Source organism: Cyphomyrmex costatus, unplaced genomic scaffold, assembly GCF_001594065.2.
Source record: "Cyphomyrmex costatus isolate MS0001 unplaced genomic scaffold, Ccosl1.0 scaffold193, whole genome shotgun sequence".
Lineage (NCBI taxonomy): Eukaryota > Metazoa > Arthropoda > Insecta > Hymenoptera > Formicidae > Cyphomyrmex > Cyphomyrmex costatus.
Window position 1 is genome coordinate 272,875 of NW_017275965.1, and position 17,759 is coordinate 290,633.

Genomic DNA, 17,759 nt, shown 5'->3' on the forward strand with positions numbered 1-17,759 from the left:
ACGTAATTGTGGATCAGGCTTTAGCTTGTAATGAAAAACGTATACTTTATACAAATTACAAATTATCGTTTCCGTCATGTTATTATTGTATCGTAGAAGACGCGTAATTTGTATAAACATTCCGACAATAATATCGTTGAAATAAACGTTGCAATAATATTTAACTTTTTAAATATGCATTATCAGCTGTATGATGGTGAAGAGGAATTTGAGCCAAGAGTTGTACCGAAACCTATAACCAAACACGATGTACGTTGCTTCTTCAAATTTTATTGTTATCTTGTTTATGTAATTTTTTTTACACATGATAAATATAATAAATATATTAGAGAAATAATTTAGACAATTTACAGTGCTTTGTAGTGCCGACTGTTCCAGAAGTATCTTTAATCTTTGAAAAACAAACAGTAAAAAATCCAAAGGATAGGCGTACTGATTCGTTATCAGCGATATCAGTGAGACCCAGACAAATTTCTGACAATACTGTGAAAGTTAGCAACTCTGCATCGCCAGTTTCACACAATTCTGGCTCTTACGCCACATGGAAGGAAAATAATTATTCTAAAGAGACCAATTCTATAGGTATGACACATGTTCCACCATTATACAAAAATGCTTGTAGCTATGATTATGCTGTACCATCAAATTTACAAAATGTTTCTATACAAAAGCGACAAGAGCAAACAAAAATTAATGATAAGCAAGAGACATTGCAAAATGCTAGTAAAAACGAAAGAATGTACGGGAAAAGTGTGAAATTTGCATGTTCTGACACAGGAGATTCCTATCTCGAAAATCATGCTGATTTATTACCTTCAGACAAGAGAGTTTCATTTTCTGATCCTTTACATAGAGCAACGTTGAATACACCTGATCGTACTGCGAGAACATCTAACAATACTATTCCAGATACATTAAAAAAGCCAGAATGTTTTCAGATTCCACATGCTGGATGTCAACAATTTCATGTACCTAACTACTCAAGTTACAATATAGACAATAATGAAACAGTAAAAACTTTATTGCAGCTTGTAAATAGTCAAAATCAACAGATAAAAAATTTACAACTCCAGATAGATAGATTAATGAGAATGCAGGAAGACAATTTCAGAAACAAATCGACATGCTTGTGTTCACAATCTCTTGCAAATCAAGTATTTAGATATCCAATAAATTGTTACGATCCAACTCTTGCTTCTTCTCTCATACAGTCTCAAAGTCAAAGTATGAAGAAGAACATAGCCTCGCAGAATATACCTGTTATAGAAAAGCAAGATCTAGAAAACTTTAGTGAAAATAATAAATTAGAAACAGTGTTGTTAGAACAACAATCAAAAAAGGCTTTTATGGAGCAAAAGGTTTCGATCGGTGTCATGACGAGTTTTGAGTTTACTGTACAAAATAATCCTTTTTCACTAGATTCTGAAGTATGTGAGAAAAAGGAAGCTCATAGAGATGATAACAATATTAATAGGATAAATACTGGAAGTATACATGATACAACAGACCCTGTTAATAGATATAAGAATAAGAATACATTTACATGTAAGAATGGACCAGCACAATTGGAGAACATAGTCGAAGATTCTGAAAGTTATCTGTCCTCTAGTCAACAGCAAAGTAGTAATTTCAACGCAAATTCTTCCATAAAAGAATCTTTGAAAATGCATCAACATCTTTCTACTGATTTAAATCAAGAGGAAACTTACAAAGGAGAAAGGTATATAGAGAAAGATAGCAATGTACATGGACAAATGTCAAATGCAAAGAAAACATCCAATACATCCATGAACGTAGGTTGCAGTCCTATCGGAAGTGCAGTTTGCAGTGAAGCGCTTGTCGAGCAAACAAATGATTACATTGCGATAGATGGGAAAAAATGTACCTATAAGACAAATATTAATCAACATTCTTTGAATAACGTTCATTTACCAGCAACAGATCACTATCACAATCATAGAAATAAAGATTATGCACGCAGTGCTAATGTCAGACAAATTAAAGATGTAGGTGATGATAGCATGATTCTAAGTGGAGGCGATCTTAAAATACTTGAAAGACCTCCACCAACTCCAGAACCAAGTATTCATGTTGAGATGCAGGAGTATATGAGTGACGATGAGAGTGACAAGTTAAGGCATACTTCAAAAATAGGTTGGACTTTTTACAACAATGTTTTGGGACAAGTTAATGAAATTTTACAAAATTCAGATGTTACGAGCGATCAACATTTGGATCAAGCTAAAACAGCATATAATGTTGAACAAGAAAATGATAGAGAAACTAGAACTGCATTGAATACTGTTAAAGCAGCCACTTTGGAACAACTTCGGAGACTTGGAATCAGTCTAACTGAAAGTAATGACCAAGGAGAGTCCAATGGTAACAAGACGTATGTAATCTCTACATTAATTTTTATTTAGATATATAGATAATTAAACTTGTGCATTTATATATAAATCTGAGAATTACTTTAAAGTAACATTTAAAATATAAATAATTTTAAATCAATGAAGCCTTAGTAGTCTAAAAGCATCCGGGTTTGACTCCCGGCCGAGGTAATATTTTACGCAATGAAAAAAAAATTAATTATATACAGATTTTAATAGGTCATTCAACATTATCAAGAGGAAGATCTCGTTTGCCTATATTTTCGATTGCACTCACATTGGTCGGTGACTAGTAACTTTTCACTGCTTTACCAATAAGGTTATATTATTTTTAAATTGGCCAATCATCGAGCAATGTGTGTAATCGTGCATATAGGCAATCGAAACCTTCCCTCGTGATATTATTGCGATAGTTAATTAGTGTTGCGTTTCAAGTCTAAAAAAATTTCGGCGTTCAATAAAAAATGTACATACGTAGTATATAAATTCGCACGCAATTATATAGAAGCACCCGTGATTCAGCTTAGACAGTTACGGCTTGTTCTCATCGGATTAAATCAATGAAAACCGATGAAGACATGCCGTAACGAATTTTGGGTACTTCTATATAATTGCGTATGATTTTATATACTATGTATGTACATTTGCAAATAGTTTTGCAAATTTAATAAATAATTTTGCAAGTTGCCAGCAAGATGAAAATAATGCCTAATATAAATACAGAGTGAACTACTTTACAATAAGTTCTATATCTATGTATATATAGGACATTATTGTTACTTTATGATGTATGAAAAAGATTTATAACTGTTATTGTTTTTTTTTTTTATTACTCACTGGCTCCATTGTTGTATATAATAATGACGATGATGATAATGATATTAAAGACTCATAATTGATTTTTTTCAAGGTTAGACTTTGATTCGTCTTTTTATCCTCGTTTGAATCATCAAGCAAATGTAACGCATGCTACTAGTGCTGTAAACGAAACAAATACAAGTATGCATATGAAGGCGCTAGCATTAAAGTATTTAAGTGACGAACAACTGACAGACATAGCATGGCATAAACAAGAATCATCTTCATTGAAACATCTTATGCTCAGCAATGTACAAGGGACAAATATGTCGTTAGCCACAATGCGTTATTTAGAAAGATATCAACTTCTCCCGGGAAAGAATAATATAGCAGAAAGTAAGTATTGAGTGATGAAACAAGATATGTGAAATAGTAACTTAAATATAATTCTACAACAAAGTTTGTGTGTAAAAATAATCAAATTATTTGCTATAAGTTTGTCTCGCGCGCTATTATTATCAGCGATGCCCAGGTAATATTAATTTATATTTATTTATTTTCCAGATACTGATCAAGCATGTGACAAAGTTTCATCTAAATGTGATTTTAAACCAGCGGCTACAAATAATAATCCTGCTCTACGCCGATTTCCTTTTGTACAAACATCTGGAACTACTTGTCCTAGTAGAATATTAGATCTTTCAGCTTTAAAGCGACAACCAAAATTATTATAAATTCTAAAAGTTATATACATATACATATTACAAAAAAATTAATATAAACAATTTTTTTCGTACACGCGGCATATTAAAAAAAATCTTAATAAAAACTGAGAAACTGAAACATAATTTAGCAGGGACTCGAACACTTTTTATCCAAAACTGAAATCCCACTTAGTATAGACTCGAATCATAAAATAAAGGTCTGGATTTTTTTCTTCTCACGGCGTAAATCGAACCGTGTAAACGTAGTAAGTGTGAATCCAGCAAATGAGTGTCAGGGGGCCTATTCTGTACACGCTTACCGACAACTGTCGGTGTCGTTAAGTAGCGATAACCAATGGCAACGATTGTTCTAGGAGAAAAGTGCAATTCTTATTGGCTATAGTTCTCGCGCGACAGTGTTTCATGCCTGGTTTATGCTTCAGGTCTTAATCCCAAGATCCTAAAATTCAACCAATAAAGCTGTCAGTTCTAACCGAAATTTGAACTCTATTGGCTGAATTTTAGGATTAAGTCCTTAAGACCGAAGCATAAACCAGGCATCAGCGCCTCTACAAATCGTGTCCGTCCTTCAAGGAATGAAAATGCAATATGGCTCAATATGGCTGATTCCAGCTGATTTTGCCTAAACTGTATCACTGCTTAAAACAGTTAAAACGCACATTACGCAAATAAGTAATCGTGAAGAAATGGGGAGATCCTGTTGCATTAAAGGATGTAAATCGGGTAAGATAATTCCGTCACATGGGATTCCAACAAATAAAGAACGTCGCAAGCAATGGCTAGATATTTTAAATCTGAATGTTACCGATGAAAGTATAAAACAGTTAAGAGTTTGTCACAAACACTTTCATGACAAGGATTATTCGTGCAGTCCAAAATATCGAAGATTAATAAACACTGCTGTTCCATGTATACAAATAGAATGCACAGAAGATCATGGGCAAGAAGTGTATACGCAATTGCATGAGCAGCAAGAAGTACTTGAACAACATGCAATAGAAAAATTATCGTAAAAGCAAAAAAATACTGAAGAAAAATTATTACAAGGGCAAGAAGAAATCTTGCAAAGGCAAGAGAACATGGAATTTCTGTATCACCAACAAGATAAAAAAATAAAAATTTTATCTCAAAAGCAAATGGAGATGGAGAAACAATTAACTGAAAATAATCAATGCTTTTCATCTGCAAGAAGAAGACCTAATCTTTTGGGAATAACACAACGAAGAACATTAAATTGACAATCCCAAATATTTTATTACAAATTAATTAAAATACAAAAAGATCAAAAACGTTTAAAGTCCATAATTCGAAAAATGAAAGAAAAACAGAAATCTAAATAATAAAAAAAGATTAAAAAGGGTAAGAAGATAAAGAATAATATTCACCTGCAAATATAAAAACAAAATACATTATTTATTAAAATAATTATGTTCTTTTGCAGATGCTTTATCTAGAAGAAACACAGGAATCATATAATATAATTATAGCATTTATCATAAATATACTACACGCACATACACACACACATACAATATTACACATCTACACAATAAATGTATAAACAAGTATAATATAATAAATAATTTGTAACAATACTAAAGCCCGATTTACAATTGCGTAAACGTAGTTGTAGTTGTAAGAATTGACTAATCACAGTTGAATACGAGGAGAATATTCGACTGTCATTGGTCAATTCTTATAACTACAACCACTTACAACTACGTTTACGCAATTGTAGATCGGGCTTAATGCAGCTTAATATTTTTTTCTTAATTACTTTTTTATAATTTGTGTAAGTAGTAAAAAAAAATAAAAATAAACATCAGTTAAAATCATTTATCATGCGAGCAGCAGCTATATTGTATTTTAATTCCTCGAAGATCGGACACGATTTGTAGAGTCGCTGAAACTAGGAGTTTCCGGCCCTGATGAGTGTATCCAGAAGCACGGTCGCTCACTGAGCTTTCAGTGAGTTTTTTATCTGACTGGCATATTCCATTAGATCTAAAAATATAAACCAAACAAGTACAAAAGCTCACTGAGCGTTCAGTGAGCGGTCGTGCTTCAAGATGCACCCAATGGGCGAGTTCAAGACGACAAAGCGGCTAGGTACGCTTGCCGAGTGATCGAATATGATTGGTTGGATCTATAAGTAATAACCAATTATGTTCATTTTGCTCGGTAAGCAGGTTAGCCGCTTTGTCAATCAGCATACCATATTTAAAAAGTATTTAAAAGTATTACGGTCAGTATAATCCAACCCTAAGCCCGGATCCTCATACAGACAACAGCGCTTTGACACCGGACGCTGATTGGTGAAACACGGGTTATGGGGGTAAATTTTACCCTCGCCACCGGTTTTTCACCAATCAGCGTTTGGTGTCAAAGCGCTGTTGGCCATATGAGGATCCGGGCTAAGTTAACCGGAGTTTGGTGAAAGTCGCCCTTACACTAGGTTTCGATATATACATATGTATACATATAATACCCCCTGGGTATATCGATCATGAAACTTTTTCCGTAGAATGGAAAGTGAAAAGTGAAAATTTTTATCATTGAAGTTAATGGAAAAATTTTTCACTTTTTACTTTTCATCCTAAGGAAAAAGTTTCATGATCAATATTCTGAACTATGTCCAGATTCCCACTCGAGTACCATCCAAATATCACTCTATCCTTGTTGATAACTGAACGTTAAATAAGGATGATATCCAGGGAGCACCTGGACTGGATGGGAATCTGAATACGCTCCTAGGGGGCATTACGTAAAAAGTGAAAATTTTTTGTATGAATGTATGTATATATATGAATATATAAAATAATATATGTAAAACATCATATATAAAAATTATATCGATAGATAATTATAGATTTCTACAAGGAATCGAGAAACAAAGTGAATCTAGGTAGCGCTTCTTCGGTTTCCACGTTTCCAGCGAGCCTTCTTACGCAAGCGGGATTCATGATATACATTTCACGCGTGTACTTTAATTGTTTTATCGAGAAAATGTGATTTGCACTTTGCAGTTTGCAATAGGACTTTGCAATGTGCATGTTAATGTCGTTTTGATTATACCAAGTAAGAAAGTTAAACGGTCAAAGGCTAGTCAGAATGACTGATCAAGATACAAACAACAATATCCTTTCGTTACGGGAGAATTTGGTAAATTATCGTTAATCATATTGGGTTATGTAAATTAAAAAATTGTAGGATAATCCATATTTAATTATTTTGTAAATCTCACTGATAGATTATGCATGTATCTACTATTTATTAGAAGAGACACTTAATGAGACATGCATGCACATTATGTATAAATCCATCATTTATTATAAAACTTGTAAAATATTTAAATTTCTAAAGGTGAAAACGGCAGTACAGTTTCTACAAAATCCTAAAGTATCATCGAGTCCATTAACCCAAAAGCAGGAATTTCTTAAAAGGAAAGGCCTCACGAATGAAGAGATTAAAACAGCTTTCAAATTAGCATCTGTTGACAATATAACTGATCGCAATGCTCTTCAGAATCAGAATCCACATACTGCTATACAAATACCACCTATTCATCCGTATCATCAAATAAATGTTCACCAACCAACACTTTTGTCGAAAATTAAAGAATTCTTTAATGCGACTGCATTAATTGGTGTCACAGTATACTGTGTATATTGGTTTTATAAGGTATTTTTTATAATTTAGAGAAAATTAAAAGATTTCCTTTTATGTAAAACATTGAAAAAATTCTAGCATAATGGTTTTAAATTTTTACGATAATTCAATCTTATTATATAAAATAAAAATTATATATATATATATATAATATAACAAAATTTCTAATTTTACAGAAATTTATAGAACCTTTTCTATTTGGTCGGAAAAAGAAAAAGTGCATAGAAGATACAGTAACCGAATTAGATAAAACTGTCCAAAATTCCATGAAAGAAGTGAAAGATTCTATCTTGAAGGTAGAAGGTGAAGTGCAAAAATTGACTGAGCATCAAGCACTGGACCCAACTATCCCACAATTGGTGCAAGAACTTAAACATGATTTATCTAGTCTAAAAGCATTACTTTTATCAAGGTATATACATACTTTCCTCTTTCTTTTTATATAAAGAATATATAATAAGCAATGCATATAGATTGTCAGTAATAGCAATTTATTGCCACACAATGAGATTATTTCATTTAGACATTATTTATCATTTTATTCTTGTATATATGATATTTGCTTATCTTAAGATCATTATTTTTACAAGAGATCAGACATCACAACCTCACACTCTCTCTCGTACATGTAATTTTATTTGAAATTGCTTAAGAAATTGATACCTGGATGTTCTGGTAACTTTCTTTTAAACAACAGTTCATTTTACAAAATATAATTTTAAAATATAAATTTGTGCTTTTTTCTTCATCTTATTTCTATTTTTGACCCTCTGCACTTTTAAAGTAATCTTTTATTGCAAACATCTCTCCGATTAGACTATGTATATCTATCTTTTTATATTATGAATTTAATGCACAAGAAAGCGTTAACTGTAACAGAAAATTGGTATGCATTGTTGTCTATAATTATATTTATTATTAATTTTCAATTTTATCTTAAAATAGAAAACAATTTCCTACTGCCCCTGCATCTATACCACCGTGGCAGTTGAGTGCATCAAATGTAAGCCAAGAAAAAGCAACTGAACGAGAAGACGATGCTGGAAGTGGAAGCAGTACTAACAATTCGGATAGTTCTTTGGAAATGATTCGAGAAGATCCACCTAAGGAATAAGTTTAGAAGTTTTGAGTTCATCAGAGAGAATTATACTTCCATAATGATAGTCTTCGATACACGTAATATATTCAGCATAATATTGAAGCAAAAGGATTATAATTTCAATGCTACATGATATATTACAGAGACGTTTGATATTTTTATACAGGATGTTGGAAAAGAAAAAGACTAATGTAAGATCTGAATCCATTTTTAGCATCTTGTACTTATACTAGTAGCGTTGATTTGTATTTCTGATAATATTCATCATTTGTCAATATTTTAATATTTATCAAACAATGTTCCATTACAAAGAAACAGCTTTTATCGATTGTGTCGTTTACCAGATTATCATAGCAAATCAATCGAATGAATGTATTTATTTAATGTATTTAATTACAGATCCCTTTGCAATTTTTAATAAAATGTTTCATTTTTGTATATGATCTAAATAAACTGTTAGTTTCTTTAAAAAATTACTCTAATACTTTTTATTATAGTATAAATATAAGACAGATGAAAAGTGAATATGTAAAAAAAAAAAAACTAGAAAATTCTTTACATGCTTTTTAAAAAAATTTTACAAGAGTAAAAGCCATACTTTTGAATTTTATAATTGTGTGAATAATATATCTAATAACATCCTTGCAAGAATTAGATTTAGTTATTATCTTATGTGGAGATGAATTATAGATATAAAGATGTAGCAATTCTCTGTACCATGAAATAAATTACTTAATATATGTAATATATATGTAAATGTTAATATATAAATCTAGAATTAAAAATATCGAAGACACAGTTACAATACAAGGTATCGTGTTTCAGAATCTTGTAATGTTGAAATTTTATGTCAAAAATGGAATTGTATCATATTACAAATTGAGAAATTAGTGTACTTCTATATGTAATATCTGTCTACATTGCAGACAGTGTTATACATATGTGTACAAATATAACTTTTGAATAAATAATTTAAAAAATTAATTTTACTTCCATTTTCCATAAAATACTGTATTGCCCATGACTCATATCTTGAGAAAACGATTTTATGTACAACAAAGAGAGCACACAAGTTCTATAATATATAATAGAAAAACGATAACTTTAATTATAATAAAAAACTTTTATTGAAGGATGATTGATATCGCTAATCTTGTACACATGGGCGTATTGTTCTTCTTTAATTTTTTATAATGTAAATTGAATAAATTGATTTTACATATTTATGTATAAATGCGTATGTGTATGTGGTGTGTTTGTGTATGTGCGCACGCACATACATTCAACATACATATATAGATATTAGATGAAGTCCATGTATTGTAACTTATTTATATCGGTCATTCATACAAAAATCAATCATACTTGAGTTGTGTCAACATACATACGAGTAATATGTACAAACTGTATAATGTTCGATATTAATATTGTATCACTAACAAGCAAACAAAGTACACGAATGCGTGTACATATGTGTGTATGTGTCGTGTATATAGCTTGCTATTATATATCACTTACAAAAAGAGTTTACATGTGATTTAATTTTCTCAGTTTTCATGAGCTTGAAATAAATAAATTATATACTCAACCATGTAAATGATGCAAATGTGTTTCCTAAATTAAAGAAAAATTTGTCTACTTTTACATATTATTTTGAGTATTTAGAATTATTATAATTTCGAAATACTCTGCTGAAGATTTTGATTTTAAAATACAAGGTGATAATCTTAAGATTATAAGTTGAGACTTTTCATCTTTTATATTCTTTTTTCTATATTTCTGAATATCAATAAGTAAAGAAAATTACACACATATATGTATATATATTTTACACAATTATACATCTGTATATATAATCTTATACAGAGAAAGACATAATCATATAGTACTGTTTGTATAATAAGATTTTTTATTATAATTATATATTTAAATATTTTATTACAAGTTAATATACAAATTTACATATAATAAAATAAAAAAGTGTAAGCAAAATGAGTATTATACAAAGAATATTTTTGCATATATAAACAATTGATTAATCATTTTAAAATTCTTGTAAGGAAAAATGTTTGAATCAATTTTGCCTCAGTCTTACAATCTCAAGGTTATTATTAAAAAACAAGAATTTATGATAATGACTAATGAATATTTGAACAACATTACAGCATCATATTATGAACATATTTATTTAAAAATGTATTTTCTCATTTATCTATTTATTAATTGCAACTGTTTTATGAAAACCAAGGTATTGATGATGAGTCACATATAACTCTTCATATAAGAGTATATACTAACGCAATCAAATCTCGTAGATCATACATATAATATTCCATATCGCGGAAGTTTTGACGCGAACAGATGTTCACTCTTTCCTGGTTTTACATTAATACTTTTTTTTATATTAGATATAACCAGGACAGCTGCCTCACTGATACAGTGAGTTACAGCGAAATCCATTTGACTTAGGTACATCTTTCTCCTCTCTCTCTCTCTCTCTCTCTCACACACACACATACAACACATACACACACACACACACTCTCTCTCACTCTCACTCTATACATCCTAGGTTAATAATATACAATAACAAAAGTACTTTATTTCAATGATTCATCTTCCATAATGTTGCTGCCAAAATATATAAATAAAAATTTTAAGTATACCTAAAATAAAAAATCCTGCTGGCTAGTGCGGTTCTATCTTATTTTCATACCTTGATCTTTGGCAAAGGCTTACAGAAAAAGTAAAAAAAAATTGCTTTATGATTTTGCACACATGGACTGTACAACGTAAAGAATTATCCTAGGATGCTTTGTGCTTAATTATACATTGGCTAAATACCATTCCCTTCGGTATTTACTCGCCGCTGTTCGTTCGAGTATAGAAAAAGAAAGACTGAAGAAGGGGGAGGGCTCTCATTATAGGGCAGCGACCTAATGTTGCTATTAATTAATAACAATAATAATCCTAGGCTAGACACACTAACTGAAACTACTAATAGTTTCAACTCTAGAATATCTAGTATATTATTTAATCTCGGCTATGCTACCAAGTATGATGTAAGTGTAAATTTCTTGAAAGAACTGATCGTACATCTTGTGTGAAACGAAGAGCGTCCAAGACTGGAAGTAAGCTTAACAAAGCAGTGTCTCCCGCATCGCTGAACCATGATTTTATGGGTATCGCGTTGTCTATGACATAAGAAAGAAGATACTACAATGATACATATAGTAATGCATTATTAATCCTGCTAATTTTATCCATCGCAAAATTATGTGCATTTCTTTTATAAAATAAGATAAAATCACAAAAGATACATTTCCATGTCGCAGTTAAGAAAATGAAATGCAGATTTGCTATTTTCTAAATAATATATGTATTATATATGTATATGCAGTAATGCATCTCTTTAAAAACAGAATTTAAAATTATTGTTATGTTTGTCCAGATAACATGAAGTATCATTAAATTTGTTCATTTCTATTACGGAAAGATAGGACGACACATCGATAACACAAATATTATAGTAAAAGATATCACACTCACTTTACAAATGTATTAAACATTTTAAAGGAAATAGAAATTGACTCTATAAAGTTTAAATATGAGAAAGGCATAGTAAAAGAAAAAGAAATCCCATTAAAGTGGTATAAATAAGTTATATATACTTACGTGGATAGGCTCTATAAGCTCCTGGGCTGTTATCAAGAATAAAGACTGAAGAGAGATCTGAACAGATTGCTGATAAATCCTTGGTGTAGGAACCCATTTCTGGCGTACAATGTTGTCTATAATATCTGCGCCTTAAAATACCTCTGTTATTATCTAATTTATCTGCAACTGCTGCCCCATATATTTCCATGGATGCAGTAAAAACTACTAGCTCGTACCTAATTGATATAGATAATAATATGAAATAATTAATGCAAGCTTGTATCGTGAAACATATTAAGAATAAAACCCAAGCGAAAAAAATTGTAAAATTTATTTGCCAACTTTGGAATGTTTTTTTAAACAGTAGTACTTACCACTGACTAACAATATCCAAGAAAAAATCTACGTGTGGTCTTTTATGGACGAAAAATCTAACAGGATGTCTGTCTATCGTCACTTTAAGAACAAAATCTGGAGGTGTACCAGGCCTGACAGTTGGCCTTGCTACTCCATCGTGATGAGAGTGAATTAAGGTTTCGTCTAAATCCAGTACTAATACTTTTCTCTTAACTATACCTGAAATATTCTTGCATTATACACAAATACTGAAAAACGTAAGATATAAGATAAAAATTTATGTATGCATAATTGAAATACTTACTAAGTCTGTGCCTAGATAAAGGTGAAAGTGGGAAGATCTCATATTTGACTGGTTGCAGCTGTGAGATCTACAACAAAATGATTAAAAAATATACTATTTGTACATTACATTTATAATATGTGAACAAAGATAAAAAAACTATTGATTGATAACAAGAGAGAGTCATAAGTAACATTCACAAGAAAATTAAAACAGAGATTAATATACTCATTACATGAAATAAAAGAAAATATTTTTATAATAAAAAACAGTGATTATATAATATCGCAATAAAGCAATTGCAGGAGAACTAAATAATAAAAATATAAATAGAATAAAGATTTGGAGCAATAGGTATATTATCTATCTCATTTTACGCAAATTAAATTAAAATACAATTATATACACATGTAATTATCAAATGGCGACATTAAGTAACTACTTACACCTCTAACTTGCATCTGGATAGAAAACAAACACGAGTCATAAAAAGATGAATATTTCTCAAGAGAGCAACTAGTGTTTATAATCCATTATTTCAAAATTATAATTAAAAAAATTTGAGACTCAACTAGAAGAAAAAAAACAAAATTGATTTTGACACAGAATACATTTTTCACACTATACAAAGCTATGTTAAATCTATAAGAAAAAAATTGAGAGAAATGTAGAAAAATTGTTAGCTTTGTGAAAAAATTTTTTAGATAATTTTTATAATATATCATTACATATAAATTGAATGTCACCGACGAAAAAGCGATTCGTATCAGCGAATTATCTTGTATCATTGAAAAATGTTACGTCAATGAATGTCAATTTATTATCCATATATCGCGATAAGACAAGAAAGAAGGGAGAAAACGATTCGTCAATTACCTAGATGGCTCATATAATATGACATGACTCGTGCCTGACTACGGTAGAAGGCGCGAACAGAGGCGCGAAGCACCTACTTACGGCTCTAACCTGCTTCTTGAGTAGAAAGCAGATGCAGGTCCACACACGGGAGGCCATTAAGAGGAAAGCTCTCATCCCCATCTGCAATTGCTTCAGCATCTCTACTGCTCTTCTCACCGGGCCGAAGTCCGGCAACACTTAATCTCCAGTGTCGGATGTGTCCGTAGCGGGTTTATGCTCCAATTTTTCTTCCCCACCGCTCACTGCAGGAGAGATGCGCTTGACTTGGACTCGCGAGTCGTCGTCGCGAGCCGCGACGCCGCGAGCAATCGCCAGCAATCGCGATACCTGCGGGGACCGCCGGTGTCTAGAATCGCGACGGCGACGACCGACGACAGCCGAAAACCATTTAGAGACAGAGCCTCTTCTCTCGTCGCCGCTTATCGTAAACAAATTTCGTCAACACTGCCGCGATCGCGTCGAGATCTGACGCGGGTAGGTGAGTGGGTCGTTCTTACAACGGCGCCTGTACGACCGGTCGCGTCTCGCGCGTGTTTACGCACCTTACCGCAGTTCTTTCATGTTTTCCACTAAATCCAAGTACGAGTCTTCTTTACACGCATCACGCAACGGCCGCCATCTTCCGCGCATCGACCCAATTTTTCCGTGCGCACTATTGCTGCTCTCGCGCGGCTCCGCGCCGTTTATCGTATATTTTCTCTGCTTTCGCGTGAGCATTTTCCTTCTCGATCCATTTTCGATCTCGAACCCTCGAAAGTGCAGCGAAGCTCCTTTACGAGAAACTTTGATAAATCATCACGAGTTGCGTCGACATTAGATAAAATATTCTTTCGACATTACATAAATTTCGCTTATCTATATCGCAACATCTATAATATAATATATATGTATACATATAATAATGTCCTTCACGCACATGCATACATTTTGGATAAGTTGTGTAGCTCTCTGTGATAAAAGCTCTTACGAAATTATATGTAAAAATCTCATAAAAATTAAATGAAAACATTTGAATGTATCATTCGCAAAGTTGACGCAACCTAAAAGAAATAAATGCCATATAATTTCTTTATGACACATATTACATAGGCAAATTGCAAATGAATTCGTTGGTTAGTAGACGTTTCTACCAAGACGGACCATTTTGCTAAAATTAGAGATTTGCAGGTACCAAGTCAAATCTGAATCGAGACGATTCTTTTATTTTCTTTTCATTCAATTCGATTCGAGTTCTCGAAAGTTAGCATATGGTCGAAAGAAATCGAGTTACACGACAATCGATTACTCCAACTCGAATCGGAACTTTAATTTGAAATTTGAATTTGAGGTATGTATTTACTTAGTTCGTAAGTTAGTTTTATAAGAACACGACGATAAATACGTTCTTTATACGTAAGCACATTCGTAATCATTTGAGTTTGGAATAAATCACCTTTAAACTTGAGACAAGAATACAAGATTCAGTGATTAACCTTTCACTGCTAAATAGGCATTTTCCTGCCTTATTTCCATTGTAAAAGGGACCTCCCTCTTACCGATTCCCGTCCGTCCTAATTTCACTGAGTCTATGTTCAGATTCCCACCCGACTCCTCTCCAAGTATTATGTTACCTTGTTTAACATTTGGCAAACTTTATAGCGTCAGACACGCACGGCAACGAGACACGTTAGCCCCCGCAGTGTAGTATAAAGATTTGACGTATATGCCATTTTGTTGTGCCATCAAAACAAGTATCAAACGCGCATAAGTGATAAATTGAAAAAATGTTCGCATAGTATTATTGTTTTGCTGCGTTCAATATGTCGAAATTTATGCCAAGTAAAGAGGATTCGCGGACATCATTAATTTTTTATTTTCATTTGAAGAAAACTGCTGCTGAATCATACCAATTACTTCGAGAAGCTTATGGTGAACATGCTCCATCGCAAGATACGTGCGAACGATGGTTTCGACGTTTCAAAAGTGGCGATTTCGATGTTGTAGACCAAGGAACACGAAAAACCGCCAAAAAAGGTACGAAGATGTAGAATTGCGAGCATTGTTGGACGAAGACGATTCACAAACACAAAAACAACTCGCAGAGCAATTGAGCGTTAGTCAACAAGCTGTTTCCAATCGCTTACGAGAGATGGGAAAGATTCAGAAGGTCGGCAGATGGATACCACATGAGTTGAACGAGAGGCAGATGGAGAGGCGCAAAAACATATGTGAAATTTTGCTCGAACGATACAAAAGAAAGTCGTTTTTGCATCGTACTGGGGATGAAAAGTGGATATATTTTGAGAATCCCGAGCGCAAAAAATCACGGGTAGACCTTAGGCGCACCATCCACATCGACCGCAAGACCGAATCGCTTTGGCAGGAAGGCCAGGAAGACGATGCTCTGTGTTTGGTACGTGGGACCAGAAGGGTGTGGTCTATTATGAGCTGTTAAAGCCTGGTGAAACGGCTGATACCAAACGCTACGAGGAACAATTGATCGATTTGAACCGTTCGCTACTCGAAAAACGACCAGAGTATCAAAAAAGGCAACACAAGATCATTTTTCTCCATGACAATGCTCCATATCACATACGGCAAAACCGGTTCGCGACATGTTGGAAGCAATCAGCTGGCAAGTGCTAGCCCATGCGGATTACTCACCGGACTTGGCTCCTTCCGATTACCACTTGTTTGCATCGATGGATCACGCACTTGCTGAGCAGCGCTTTGATTCGTACGAAGATGTAAAAGAATGGCTCGATGAATGGTTCGCGGCACAAGGGGAAGATTTTTACTGGCGTGGTATCCACAAATTACCCGAAAGATGGGAAAAATGTGTAACTAGCAATGGAGCATACTTTTGAATAAACCACTTTTTATCATTCTTCTGAATTTAACGTGTTTTTTTTTTTAAATCCGCGTTTACACCATACTTGTACACCTGGTATGTTCGCTTTTAAAAAGATGTTTTATTCATAACGATATGTGATATGAAATATATACATACACATTCATATTTACTAGAAACAAATTTATTAATTATATTTAAATTAATACACACATTTTCGCTTGCTAAATACAATATATGATCAATTATGTATGATAATTATCAAATAATATACAACAAAATGTACAAATTCCCTACGTATACTAATAAAGTACAATTCTTTATACAATTTCTTAAATTCGATCAATTATTTTGCTAATACATAGTACTAACGTTCTTCTACATATATCATCTTTGTACTTTACAACGAAATATACAGAGGAAAATTACAAATTTAATTACAAGGGACAGACTATCTAATTTTACTTAATTTTGTACAGCTAGGCTTATAATTATAATTTGGATACACATACACACACACGTGTATGCGTGTGCATGTATGTATATATACGTTCGTATATGTCATAGACTTATCGCAATATATTTTATCAGAACTCCAACTACGTAGATAAGATATATATCGGTTCTTTAGAAAGTATAATTTGTATACTATATGTGAGATAGAGCGCGTATTTAACAATAAATCTATGATATATACATTTATATATAATCCTATAAAACATTCTTATCGACATTAAGAAAAAAAAAACAAAATAATTTATCAAACTATTTGTAAATTACATAAAATATCTATGTACTAGCACAAATAATTAATCAATTTTAATGATCTTTAAAAAGTAAACAGTACAGAATTATAACACAACAATTCGATAATAAATGTCGCGTGAGAAGACATAATTCATTATAAACAATCTAAAAGGATGATTCTGTATTGTTCCATTATCACGTATTACATTTGTGTGTATCGGCTTTTTGATAACATAATATTATTGTCCTCGCAGCTATTAGGAAGCAGAGGTTATGAAAGAAATAT

General features: G+C 32.3%; 3 protein-coding genes across 3 annotated transcripts; 2 read left to right on the forward strand and 1 right to left on the reverse strand.

Moving 5' to 3' along the window:
• The first annotated feature begins 45 nt into the window (after window positions 1–45).
• LOC108772761 (uncharacterized) lies at window positions 46–3,922 on the forward strand. Its single transcript, XM_018538370.1, has 4 exons — window positions 46–249; window positions 354–2,392; window positions 3,301–3,584; window positions 3,753–3,922. The coding sequence occupies exons 1-4, from the start codon at window positions 175–177 to the stop codon at window positions 3,920–3,922; spliced, it is 2,568 nt and encodes an 855-aa protein (XP_018393872.1). The 5' UTR covers window positions 46–174.
• A 2,963-nt stretch (window positions 3,923–6,885) lies between these two features.
• On the forward strand, window positions 6,886–8,823 carry Pex14 (peroxisomal biogenesis factor 14). The gene is made up of 4 exons (XM_018538482.1): window positions 6,886–7,075; window positions 7,277–7,594; window positions 7,759–7,994; window positions 8,528–8,823. The coding sequence occupies exons 1-4, from the start codon at window positions 7,025–7,027 to the stop codon at window positions 8,694–8,696; spliced, it is 774 nt and encodes a 257-aa protein (XP_018393984.1). The 5' UTR covers window positions 6,886–7,024; the 3' UTR covers window positions 8,697–8,823.
• A 2,408-nt stretch (window positions 8,824–11,231) lies between these two features.
• Dd (CTD nuclear envelope phosphatase 1-like protein dullard) lies at window positions 11,232–14,524 on the reverse strand. Its single transcript, XM_018538405.1, has 5 exons — window positions 13,936–14,524; window positions 13,000–13,066; window positions 12,713–12,914; window positions 12,357–12,574; window positions 11,232–11,875 (listed from the first exon to the last, which is right to left on the reverse strand). Exons 1-5 carry the CDS (start codon window positions 14,032–14,034, stop codon window positions 11,730–11,732), a joined length of 732 nt encoding a protein of 243 aa, XP_018393907.1. The 5' UTR covers window positions 14,035–14,524; the 3' UTR covers window positions 11,232–11,729.
• Between the last annotated feature and the right edge of the window lie 3,235 nt (window positions 14,525–17,759).